Source organism: Cydia splendana, chromosome 19 (assembly GCF_910591565.1).
Source record: "Cydia splendana chromosome 19, ilCydSple1.2, whole genome shotgun sequence".
NCBI lineage: Eukaryota > Metazoa > Arthropoda > Insecta > Lepidoptera > Tortricidae > Cydia > Cydia splendana.
Genome location: NC_085978.1, coordinates 4,470,198 through 4,483,562, shown reverse-complemented (window position 1 = coordinate 4,483,562; position 13,365 = coordinate 4,470,198). Strand labels below are relative to the sequence as shown.

At 39.5% G+C, this 13,365-nt stretch overlaps 2 protein-coding genes across 2 annotated transcripts in view; one reads left to right on the top strand and one right to left on the bottom strand.

Annotated features, from left to right (window-relative positions):
• The first annotated feature begins 3,716 nt into the window (after window positions 1-3,716).
• LOC134799948 (zinc finger HIT domain-containing protein 2) lies at window positions 3,717-6,056 on the top strand. Its single transcript, XM_063772377.1, has 4 exons — window positions 3,717-3,855; window positions 4,048-4,570; window positions 4,918-5,121; window positions 5,619-6,056. Exons 1-4 carry the CDS (start codon window positions 3,809-3,811, stop codon window positions 5,949-5,951), a joined length of 1,107 nt encoding a protein of 368 aa, XP_063628447.1. The 5' UTR covers window positions 3,717-3,808; the 3' UTR covers window positions 5,952-6,056.
• A 371-nt stretch (window positions 6,057-6,427) lies between these two features.
• The window catches only part of LOC134800272 (phosphatidylinositol 4-kinase alpha), a 68,832-nt gene continuing 61,894 nt past the window's right edge, over window positions 6,428-13,365 (bottom strand). The window contains exons 32-39 of the mRNA XM_063772781.1: window positions 12,440-12,630; window positions 11,735-11,801; window positions 11,195-11,316; window positions 10,276-10,464; window positions 9,551-9,673; window positions 9,042-9,165; window positions 8,388-8,547; window positions 6,428-8,255 (exon numbers count right to left, since the gene is read on the bottom strand). Coding sequence (XP_063628851.1) covers window positions 8,030-8,255; window positions 8,388-8,547; window positions 9,042-9,165; window positions 9,551-9,673; window positions 10,276-10,464; window positions 11,195-11,316; window positions 11,735-11,801; window positions 12,440-12,630 — 1,202 coding nt within the window. The 3' untranslated portion in view covers window positions 6,428-8,029. The remainder of the gene's footprint in view (window positions 8,256-8,387; window positions 8,548-9,041; window positions 9,166-9,550; window positions 9,674-10,275; window positions 10,465-11,194; window positions 11,317-11,734; window positions 11,802-12,439; window positions 12,631-13,365) is intronic.

The window sequence follows — 13,365 nt, the reverse complement described above, 5'->3', positions numbered from 1 at the left end:
TCGCTGGTTTCTGCAATCGACTACTATACTGTAGAACGATAGAAAATCAACGCCAATGATCGGCTTCGATACGTCGGCGACCACAAAATTCCAGTTGTAAATCCGACGGAGCCCCAGGTCCAGTTGCAATTGTATCGAGCCGTATGTGTGTATTATTGAACTGTTAGCAGCAAAAAGTTCATAATTAGATTTTGCACGAGCTCCTCTAATTAATGTGCGCGGATATACGCACAAGTCTGATCCTGTATCTACTAGGAAAGGTGCTTTAGAGGTATGGTCCAATACAAAAAGGCGGCCCGGGTTTATATGGCAGACGTTGGGCGCTAATTTCGGCTGCCGCTGAAGTTTTCCGCTCCTGGGTAACCGCAAGGCCTAGTACAGCGGGTAGCTCTATCGCCGAATCGGTTGTGGTAAAAGCATATGGATTGATCTCTTGGTCTCGATGCGGAACGATCTTGACGGTTGCTAGACCTAAACGGCGCTCGACTGCCACGGAAACTGGATCTAGATGTGTGCGGTGGATTTCCAGCCTTTAAGGCAGCAACTTCCCTTGTGAGTTCAGTCATTTGTCTTGCAATTTCGGATATCTCCGTGCCATGAGTGGTAGTGCCTAATGCATGAACCTGCAGAGTCTGAGGAGCGACGTCATATACCTTGTCCGCCGATTCAGCTAACTCTTCTAACGTAGCTTTGGCTTGGGACGTAATAAGCGCCTGCAGGTTGCCGGGTAAACGGCTTATCCATACGGTTTTCAGGAAATCTTCCGGAATGCCTTCACCTGCCAACGCGCGTAAGTGTCGTAGGAATCGTGACGGCTTTCTGTCACCTAGCTCTTCGTGTTTCATCAACTGTAGAAACTTTTGTTCTTTAGACACGGAGATCCTCGATATGAGCTGCGATTTTATCTTTTCATATTTATTGTCAGCTGGTGGGTTGCTAATAATATCTTTTACCTCTACGGCGTACTTATGCTCCAACTGGCCAATAACGTGGTTAAATTTGGTCGTGTCACTTGATATGCCGGCGATGGCGAACTGGGCTTCCATTTGCGAAAACCATAATGCGGGTTCCTCTGGCCAAAACGGCGGAGTGCGTACAGTGACTTTACATACCATACAAGGGGCTTCGGTAGCGGTCTTGATTTCATCCGTCATTTTTTTTGATTGCTTGTAAATTTATTATGCGAGACTGTTTCAATCGGGGTCACCAATATAGGAGACCTACCGGCGGAGTCGAATTAAACTTCAGTTAAAATAAATCTCCTATAATTAATTAATAAATACATCAACATTCAAATGACACGGAAAAATCAGCGATTGTTTCTGAATGTCATGCTTCAGCTTAAAACTCGTTGAACCGTAGACGTGTGGCCAAAAAGGCCAGTCCGCTACACTTTCACTGAATTAATTTAACAAATACACACATTATCTGAAAATGTTGATCATTTGAATCCACCCTCTACTGTCACATATATGTAGGTTCTCTCTCAAGCCATTTCCGTCAGTAGAAAAGAGCGGCAAACATATTAACTCACATTATAGACTGGTCTAACGCGAATTATATTCAATTACCTTGATTTACCGACGTAAATCAGTTTCGTTTCGTATAAGTCGTGTGAGTTAATATGTGTTCAAAACGCGAAAGTTTAAAATATTATAAGAGCGGCAAATTTAGAAATGTAAGCGCGCGAAAGGCTGTGGTCTTATACAACATTTTAATTTTGCACCTTTTTCTACTGACAAACTTGCTTGACCGGCTATATACATATAAAATATTCTGAACTGAAAGTGGGGATTTATTGTGACTCCGCCTGTTCGGATTATATCGGAAAAAAACAGATATTTTTCTTGCTAAGTTTATGACAATTGTCATAAACGGGTCAAACAGATCAGTGTGTTATGTCTTTCCTGTAGACATACACAAGAGTTAAGGGCTATAAAGGTTAATTTTATATTTATTTTTTTTATTTATAAAAAGGCTATAAAGGAGGACCTTTTCACATGGATAAGGGTTAAATAAGAAAATTAACCTTTATAGCTCTTAACTCTTGTGTATGTCTACAGGAAAGCCATAACACAGTGATCTGTTTGACCCAAACTTAGTTACTTTATGTAGTTAAATAAAACTATCGAAACGAAAGCTGGAATCTTGATAAGTAACACGAATAAAGACATATTCATTTAATAATTTTCTAAGAGGCAATGAGGCGTAACAAATTTAATTGAAAAAATATATCATTTGAAAATAGAATCATTCAAAATAAATTTAAAGAAATAATTAACAGACTTAAAAAATATTTAGGGACAAGGATTATTTTACCTCTACTGTCACATATATGTAGGTTCTCTCTCAAGCCATTTCCGTCAGTAGAAAAGAGCGGCAAACATATTAACTCACATTATAGACTGGTCTAACGCGAATTATATTCAATTACCTTGATTTACCGACGTAAATCAGTTTCGTTTCGTATAAGTCGTGTGAGTTAATATGTGTTCAAAACGCGAAAGTTTAAAATATTATAAGAGCGGCAAATTTAGAAATGTAAGCGCGCGAAAGGCTGTGGTCTTATACAACATTTTAATTTTGCACCTTTTTCTACTGACAAACTTGCTTGACCGGCTATATACATATAAAATATTCTGAACTGAAAGTGGGGATTTATTGTGACTCCGCCTGTTCAAATATTTTTGACCCGATTCGTGTACCCATGTAAATTTTGCAGACTGTATAGCCAGTCCGATTTCTAAGATCAATTTCGCCATACATTTACTATGGCGTACTTGATCTTAGAAAAACGGACAGACTATACCTGAACGTGACTTCGCACTGCCATGCAGATTGATAATAAAATATACAAAATACTTATTATAGCGGAATGCATTTATACAACAATGATATATTTACTTATGTTGAGTTAGTCTGTCATGTCATAACAACATTTTAACTAGTTATCTTTTAATCTGCATTAAATTATTATACGTGAATTATTTGACTGGTTCTTCACTGTATGGCATAAACCTATCCCTGTCCAAGTCATATTCTAATCAAATATGAACCGCGAACTCTCAGCGGCCAGTACGTACAGCAAGAAGGTTATTAGCGGATTAATGTCGCTGATTGGTAGTTATTGACATTATATGCATTTCATCTACACTTAGCTATGTACCATTAGTGTAATAAAGATGACTCTTATTTTGTTTACGAGCTTTGATTACAGGCTCTGTAAACGCGTCGTCTTATTTGAATGTAGGCGTAATTGTGTATGTGTGCTAATTTGGCCCGAGAATTTGAACGGTAATGTTCCTAAAGGCGGTATCCATGGTTATATATGATCGCAGCTTGGAAGGTATCTCTGAGGGGCTACCGCGAAAACCGAAATTCGCAAATTGCGGGGATCTTACTCTTTTACTCCAATGAAGGCGTAATTAGAGTGACAGAGAAAAATGCCCGCAATTGACGATTTTCGGTATTGGCGGTAGCCCTACTGTATATTATTATATCTATCGGTGGGAGTGTGTGAGAGAGAGAGAGACGTATATGCTAGAAAAGGACAATGCTACCTACAAACGGTGTTGCCACTCTCAATATTATTCTTAGGTTTCGAATATCGGTACAGTTGTTTAATCCGAAGATAACGAAAGAACAGCTGATAACTTTGACGTTTTACTTGACAACTGACATTTCTCTTATTTCCTTTCTTATCCTTGCCCTTTGTGTTTACTTACCGGCAGAAACATTGTGTTATAACTGTTATAAGTTATAAAACTATTAGGTTACATTTTCTAGTTAGTCATAAAGTAATACTACAATGTCTGACGAATCATCCAATACACAGAGCGGCAAAATCTGTGGGGTGTAAGTATAAACATCGTTCCTTCCTTCTTGTTCCTGTAATCTTCTATTATTAATATAAGTAATACAATGTCTAAAATTAAACGCGCTTTTAAAACAAATATTTGTTTTTTATATGTATTGATTTTGTTTTTTTAAATCAGATGCTTAAAAAATATAAATCACAACTTCTCTTACGTTTTCAATTTCTTTTAGGTGCAATGAAAACCCTAGTAAATACTGCTGCCCCCGCTGCGAAGTTTTATACTGCTCCTTAGATTGCTACAGATCTGAAAAACACCAAGAATGCTCCGAAAACTTCTACCGCAACTGTGTGACAGAGGAACTTGCATCAAATCACGTTGATGACGAATCTAAGCGCAAAATGATTGATATATTAAAGCGAATGCATGAGCATGACATAGACACTGAGGATATCGAGGAGATGCTAGAAAACATGGACTCGGACGATGAAGAAGTTGAAGATCTTCATGAAAGAATTAAAGGATTACATTTAAATGATGCTGATCAGCTGTGGGGAGCGTTGACGGAGGATGAGAGGAATGAATTTGAGGCTCTGTTAAATAAGGGTGATGTGGGGACTATTATGCCGCAGTGGGAGCCGTGGTGGATGTTTAGAAAGAAAGAGAAGAAGGTAGAGGAAATAACTAAAGAGGAAAATGAAGCATTGAAAAAGTGTCCAGAGTTAAAGACGGTTCCAGCTTTAGATTCTTTGTCTGTAAGTAATACAATAGATCTGGGTTGATAGGTATTGTCTGTTATCCTCGTTAGGGGCACAGGGCTTGCAGAAAAGTTTTACACTTTTTACAACTTTGACAAGCTTCTGCCAGCTCTTTCAGCCAAAACCAGTTGAGTCAGCGCCCACAACTAAACCCCACTATGTAGGACAAGGACACCCTAGTGGATGTTTGGTCCTTCAAGTGCACGTGCAATCTATTGCTATTTTATTTCAGGTTTCTTGATGTGTGCTTTTACTCAGTTATCTGTTGAGTATATAATGTTCGCTCATCTGATGTTTAAGTTAAAAACCTTATTATTAAAACTTGACTTTAATTTTTGTTACAGACTGTCCAACCCTCCCCAGCAATAAAGTTTAATATAACAAATGTCATAGCATCCTACGTATTTGTAATGCGATACTTCAATGGAGACGTGGAGCCCCTGGAATGGGCAACACATTTCCTCAATGTTTGTGCTAATTTGGACTCAAATGCCAATTTTGATGACCCTGCCATAGCCGTTGAGACAGTTGTGCAGAAATGCCTACAGGTACATATTAAATTTTGTATTATTATCCTCCTAAGGCTCACCCGTACAAGTATTTAAAATTTGCCAGTGAAATTTGAACCTATAACATAGAAAATAGAGTTGTTTTTGGTCAGCCTTTAAATATCCGCATCCGCGGATGTGAGCCTTTAAATATCCGCATACGCGGATATCAAAAAATCTGCATCCGCAACATCCCTGGTTCACACGGGTTTCTCGTATAAGATACGCGCACGGGCGGGCAGTTGTGACGTCACATACGTGAAAAAACCGAATGGACCTCGCACTATGTGAACGGTCGTCTCGTAAACGGTAAACCCGTATGCGAGAAAATATCCAAACGTATAGTCGCCGCCGTGTGAACCTAGTGTCACTATTAAAATCTTTCCTAAAAGCTAAAAGCTTTGCTGGCACTTGGAGTGCTTAAATCAAAACCTTTTGCCATCAGATGAAGTGTCACTAGACAGATGTTTTAAGACATTTTTATTAAATTGTTACAGAGTGAACTCATAGAAACAGACGGACCGAGTCTGGATGTCATGAAGCATGACACCTATTTAATCCTCCAAGGACCCAGCATAGACCACAAACTTTACTACTGCAAATCAGCTCTCTCAGACCTCTACAGGGTGCTACATAAAGCCAAATCTATATCAAAAGCGCAGCCTGCTAATGAGAAGAAACAAAGTAAAGATAAAACATTTTCTAGGAAGTTTCCAGAGCACGGGACAGAGCACTTACCTCCCTTGGATGGTAACAAATTGAAGAAATGTATGAAGAAAGTTGAATATTACTTGTCCTTCCTTGAAAGTCATAGCATGGACTTTGAATGAAAACTTTTAACCTTTTCGCCGCCAAGTCAATAGTCAATGAAGTAATTATGTGATCAACGCCATGTCAAAAATTGCACGTAGACAACCCGTACATTAGTGACGTGTGGGGCACGCCATGTACTGACTTTATTTCAAGTCAATGGCGGCGAAAAGGTTAAAGATTAAAGAGTTGTACATAATGTAAATAATGGATGTTACGTTTATAAGAATAAATAAACAATTGCAACAAATATTATTGGGTACATGTAAATGAACACCAACACTCATGTGCTTACCTCAAGGCAAATTATAAGTCTATAGTTTGTCAAAGGACTGTCTCATTTCAATCATAGACAGAGAGAATCATACTATCTTTGTCTTACACTAGTACTAGCACCCAAAAGAAAAGGATGAGTATAGTTTTCCTGGTTCTTACTGACTGACAAATTGGTTTGACCAACTATATTTGCCATCATGGTATAAAAGAAAAACGCATGTCACCTTTACCACACTTTATTCCAACAAGATAATTGTGATTACAGGAATGTCCACAAAATATTACATTAATAACAGACTATTAATAGAGTAACATTAAACCACATAGAATTACTTATATATTTCATTTCAAAACAATAGCACAGCCCCTATTATACATTTATATTTATTAATACAGAAATAAATCAATTATCGTACTGTTACAAATAGCAAAATACATTTTAATACTTTACCCTTTCTATGCGTTTCCACGCAGCGTGTGAGGATGCGTAGCGAGGGATGTGTTTTTAAGAACCAATAGAATCACTGCACACTGAGCGAGCAAAAAACAAATGAAGTGATTCTATTGGTTCTCAACAAACACATCCCTCACTACGCATCACGCACATCTCTGGGTCGAAACGCAGCCTAAACACATATCTACTTAATAAATTATTCATTTAGCAGATATAGAAAAAAAGGTATAAGAACGGTATACAATGTACATGCAGATAGTACGACAGGTAGACTTTGACAAAGGTATCAAAATGGTTTGTCATATTGAGAGTTCCCATTGCAAATAACCTGTAATAGGAGAACAATACTAATTTCCTACTCTAATATCTGATTCACCGACACGTCAGAAACAATAGTTCAAAATGGTTAAATCTTATAAGAAAATAAATAATTTAGCTAATCTAGAAATCTCTCAGAATACAATGCTGGCAGGTGTGAGTCGTCGGCCTGGCGTTTAAGGCAACTTAAGGGGTTAGATACAGTGGGTCTGCCTCTCGATGCTCCGATAGAGAGACAGATAATGAACAGTCACACCTCTAAATAATTGTCTTCCTTTACAAGGATGGTTAAGCAGTTGAAAATAATCAATTATACATACACTGGAAAGGAACTACGAGGAATTAAAAATATCATATCTACCAAAACATCTTCATAATTATATATTTATATAATTCTTCTTCGTCTTGAATTCGGTATTTCTGCAATGTTGTAGTAACACTGATCACCATAATAATATCATTATAAGAATTTCATTCTTAAGTAGAAGTAACCTCTAATTCACCATCACCTTGATTTCAATGATTTTAGCTCCAACATTATGCTATCAAGATTTTAGTTCCGCAATTTCTCGGACCTGAGTGCCACTTTATATCTAGAACTCCAAGGTTTAATTTTGAATGTCAAGTTATATGTTAAGTCCAAGCACGACATTGTTTTACTAAAGAAACGACACAGTGCGAATATCTAACTGTAATCAAATTCCGAATTAGTAGTTATTTATTACAGACAGCATGAAGGCAGCTGCCTCCGAGTGCCTCCTTCTCTGAGTTGGGCGAAGCGGGACTGGAAGAGGAAGATAGTCTGCCCGCCGAAGCAGGGCAGGCCGGTGTCCAACAAGCAATCCTGTCATTTACGTGTTACAATTTGGTGCCGTGACCAGGATATTTTTTGCTTCACCAGGATGTATTTCCGTGATAAGGATGCGTCTTGTCTCTGTCTTGCCAGTGACACATGAGTGTCACAATACCATGGATATTGTGGCTTCATTTTAGCGCACATATCCGGTGTCCTCTGGCCTTCGGTCTCAATTTTTCCCTAACCTCTACATATTAATACGGGATCTGGTTCTGATAATACTGTATCATATCATACGTCCTAGTCCTGAAGTTGAGGAAGGAGTTCCTTATTACAGACAGCATAAAGGCAGCCGCCTCCTTCTCCGTAGAATTGGGCGCGAAGCGGGAGCGGAGGAGGCGGATGGTCTGCCCGCGGAAGCAGGGCAGCCCGGTGTCCAGCATGAGGGACACCATGGATATTATGGCTTCTTGGTATGGTCTGTGAAAGAGTTAAATTTTTGCTTTAGATTAAATGCACATTATCATATACATATAGCTCTCACCCCCATCACTATCACCATCTCGTCCGTCGTGATGTCGGGCTCCAAGCCTGAGCGAAGTATACTCTTACCGCACGGCGAGGAAGGCCTGCACGCACAGCTCGCAGAACCAGCGGAACGGCGGCGCCTCCATCTTGCCGCCCATCACCATCACCATCTCGTCCGTCAGCTTGATGTCGGGCTCGAAGCCCAAGTTGCCGCCCGGCGATGACTCAAACATGAACCCGAAATCTGACAACAAAATCATTATGTCATCAAGACGTCATCATATTACCCGTGAACATTTATACTGAAATAGATGTCATATCATATACGAAAGACGAGACCAAGGCGTCCAGTGCCCAGGGCTGGGATCGAACCAGCGTCTTATGCATGCGCGGCAGACGCTTTAACCACTGGGCCACCCGGATCACGGCGGTATTAGTCGATGTTTCTCTAGTGGGCTGTTGTGATTCAACCACCAAGATGTATATCTAATATTGGTTTACTTGTTTAAGTGTCAATTTCTCAGAGTCTAAAAGATCTGTGTGGGTGTTAAGTCATTGTTCCTGAATAGAATTTAGAGCCCACCCGATATAATAAAATAATAATCAACATCAGTCAACATAACATCATTATTTATATCATTTTGTTTAATGTAATAAAACTTTATTTTATGTTGACCACTAAGTACGTAATTAAAATCAGACCAAAATGCAATGTTTATCACCGGGTACTGCACTGACCTATATGTATGATATGTCCGTCTGTATCCAGCATGATGTTGCCGTTGTGACGATCCTTGATCTGCAGCAGGAAGCCGATGACGCTGTACGCCGCCATTGACGTCACGAAACACCTCCTGGCCGCCTAAACACAAACAGATACAAGGTATTGTCAGGTAAGTTTTAAATTTGGACTGTATTTCAATGGCATGAATGTTCAAACGAGAATAAGAGTTAATGACGAAACGAGAATCACGAATGGACTCGCCGGAAGATCCCAGGCGAGCCCATTTCGTGGTACACAATATGTAAATATGTTTTTATCGTATGGCTATATTGTGAAAAAGGTTGATTATAATATTTTTTATGCAACAACAACCAATAAAATCTTGATTGATAATTACAAACGCTCATCAACAATATTCTATTTGAGTCATAATTCGTCTGTCTTTATCTGTCACACTAACATTGTTAGATAGAGACAACATATTGTAACCAGCTTAATTTAATGAATAGCATCGCGTTGGTACCTGGAATTCTCTCGTGGTCTCGTCGCCATACTTCTTAATAAAGTACTCGTACATCCCGATGTCCGTCTGCCTGCCGAGTTGATCTCTTGACTTTGCGTTGGGCACGCACTCTATCACACCACACTGAAAATACGATGGCCTTATCATTTTTAATCTAAGCAATATTTGATTTGTCGTGATCTTAATAAGTGTGTTCCCTAATTTATCGATGACGTCTGGACTGATTAGAAAATTAGTTATTTACGATACAAGTGTGGAAAAGAGGAAATTCGAAATTCCCTTCGGTCGTGTTTTAATTTATCGCCACTCGTTTCGAATTTCCTCTTTTCCGCACTTGTAACGTAAATAACTATTTTGTTTCAAGGTTGATCCCTTTCAGTCATGATCTGATGATGGAAACGTAGAGAAACCGAGGGAGCTCTTTAAACATGAACCCAAATAGCAAAAATATCTGACACGATCTTATTTGTACCGCAGTAAGAGCGCGTCACATATTTTTGCGGCCCTCATTGTGTAACATATTATTGTAGGTATAGTTTGTCAAATGACTGTTTCATTTCAATCATAGATAGAGAGAATCATCCTATCTTTGTCTTACACTAGTACTAGCACCCAAAATAAAAGGATGAGTATAGTTTTCCTGGTTCTTACTGACTGACAAATTGGTTTGACCAGCTATATGTGTACCGACCATAAAATGGCATACATGAATAACTGTAACTTACCCCTGGCGCCGTAGCCACCACCTTGTACGGGAACAGATACAGATCGAGCCCAACTTGTTGGAACACGTTCTTGAACAGCGAGATCACTTGCAGCGCCAACATGTCCTGTCTCACGTCATCACCGACTTTGAAGATGGCCGCCTGCCACGTTTCCGCCACCATGGAGGTGAAGCGGTCTTTGCCATCCTCCTGTATCAGAAATATAAAAGTAATCAATGTGAGAGATATTTTTCTTAACCCATCGAGTCACAGACCCTTTGAGATGTCAAAACCCCAGAGATTTTTAACTTTTAATAAGTATTGAATTAAATCAGTGGGATAAGGTAACTTTTCCATGGGGCTCTGGCCTTTTATTTAATTATTTATTGAAATAAACGGTGTAGATATGTGTAGTCCCCAACCCGCATTCGCTCAGCGCGGGAACTATAGCCCAAGCCCTCTCATACATTAGAGGAGGCCTGTGCCCAGCAGTGCGACGTATTTTCTTTTTCTTCTTGTTTTTCTTCACTTGATGTCACTTCAGCGGAACAACGTCCACTGTACACGGTCTTTATAAAAATGTTGTCTATCTCTACTAATGAGAAAGTAACTCTATCTATCTGTTACCTCTTTACGCTTCAACCGCTTAATGGATTCAGATGAAATTTGGTATAAGTCCCAGGGAAGGACACAAGATAGATTTTATCACGGAAATCATTATTCCACGCTGACGTAGTCATGTGTAAAAGCTAAAAATAAAAATAATAATAATTTCAGCCTATCTACGTCCCACTGCTGGGCACAGGCCTCCTCTCATGCGCGAGAGGGCTTGGGCTATAGTCCCCACGCTAGCCCAATGCGGATTGGGGACTTCACATACACCTAAAAAAAAGCTAAAAAGCTTTAAAAGCTTGTAAAAGCTAGTTCTAAATTAACTTACAGCAGGTGGGTCCTCGCCGGCCGCGACGGCCATGGCGACCGCCTCCATCTCGGCAATACCGTACTTGCGGACACGGAACCGTGCGAGGTATGGCGCCTTTGCAGCGCTCTGCATCGGTGTGCCTAAAAACGTTCACATTGATAACCATATAAATAGATATTTCGTTATGTCGAATAATTCTTCAGCTTAGACCTAGTTAATAAGCCTATATTCCAACGTGAAATTTAATTAAAATATATATCATTTATTTCAAGTAACTATGTCAGACTCATATTTATGATTAGTGTATACTTATCTAGTTAGCTATGTTAGTATCTACCTACATTTCATAGAAAGAATGCAGTGACCATCAAAAATACAAATACCCGTGCAACTCAAGAAAAAAAGGCTATGTTAACGTATGGCATCGATTTTTGGGGTACGACTGGAACTTTCTTATTTAATATTTTACATATTATTCTCGTGTAAAACTTTAAATTAGGGAAATCATATTAAATTTAATTTAAAGTTATATAATCTTAGCTTTATCAGCAAACTTACCGCTCTTATAGTCGATGTCTAGTACCATCGAGTCTGGATTGGACGGCAAGTAACATCCCGGTTGGACCTGCACAAAAGACATTCATCAATATATCGTCAGGTGACAAGCAAAATACACTAATTACTAAAAAAAATTAAACAAAAATCGACCTTCTTTTAGTACTAATATGGTTCACTATGGCTATGAACTTGATGTGGTACTGAGTGACTTGTCACCCGACGATATACAAAACCAATGCGGCATCTTTATTTTATTAATTTGATTGCCCTAAAGGAGATCAGCAAACTACTGTTCGCGAAAAGAAAGCATAGGCTTAACCGTGGCCGGCGGATCAAAAAGGTGGGAGACTCCTGCGTTATACCATTTTCAATTATCTCCTCACCTCTCTAACGCCCGTCATTTCATTAACTCCCTCCTTTTTCATATCACCTCTCAAATAATCCATCTACTTATGTTTTTAATATTTACTGTAGTTAAGTCTATCAAATAATTTAGATGATATACATAGCGAGATAGGGTTTAATATACAATGAAAATACCAAAAGAGCGATAGTAGTAGTAGCGGTAGCAATATTAATATTGTGTAAAGAAGTCGAACTATCGCTCTTTTGGGCGCCCAAGGTTGGCAAGGTTGAGTCGACTATGTTGTCCAACTTTAGATCTTGTACGAAAGGGATAGGGTTGAAAAAAAAATTAACAAATACCTTAATATTCTTCAAGGCCTCAAGGCACGCCCGCTTTCTCTCTGCCCCCTTCGGGTACGGTCTGATGATTCCGGAGATGTTCGTGATCTGCCCGAAGAAGTCGAATTCTCGTTCGTAGAACGCTTTGGCTGGCCCCGAGAGTGTGTCCACTATGTTCTTTGTCAACGCTTCCAGTGTGTCGTAAAGAACAGCTGTACCGAGAAATAATGAGGTTAGGTATGTAATAAATGACAGACAGACCACATGACGAGAAAGGTGCTAGAGATGAGTAAGAAGCCTAGGGGTCGCGGGAGGCCCAAGACAACATGGATAGGTCTTGTAAAAAAGAACCTTAAAGAAAAAAGAATACCAACAGAGACGACCCAGGACAGACGCTCTTGGCGACGCCATATAAGGAGAGCCCACCCCAAGTAAATGGGATAAGGCTAGGAAGAAGAAGAAGGTATGTAATAAATGAGCAACTAAAATTACTAAAAATGCTCAATGTATATATAATTTGTACCAAAAACATTCCGTTTCCTCAAATATAAAAGGTTATGCGTCCGTTCTTTGCGCCATGACGCATACTGTAGGTATTTAAAGATAACAGAAACATTATAATATGTAATTTTAAGTTTTCGCCTTAAAACTTACTCACTTAATGTTTCCTTTCACTTTTTCACTTAATGGGGAGTAAGGGGAGAACAGCATCAACATCTAGCTTGCCCTAATGTCAACCTCACCTGCACGCGCCGGATGGCGGCGGAGGCAAATCTGCTTCCGTGGTGCTCCCTGCTGGATAACAAACGAGGCTCTGGCGACCGAGCCGTGGCGGTATAACCATACACCCAATTCACTGGAGGAGGCATTCATCGGCCTTTTGGTCTAAATAACCAATAAACGAATGAGAGGAGAGCAAACTCTGGTACAAATCAAGCGTGGCGGTA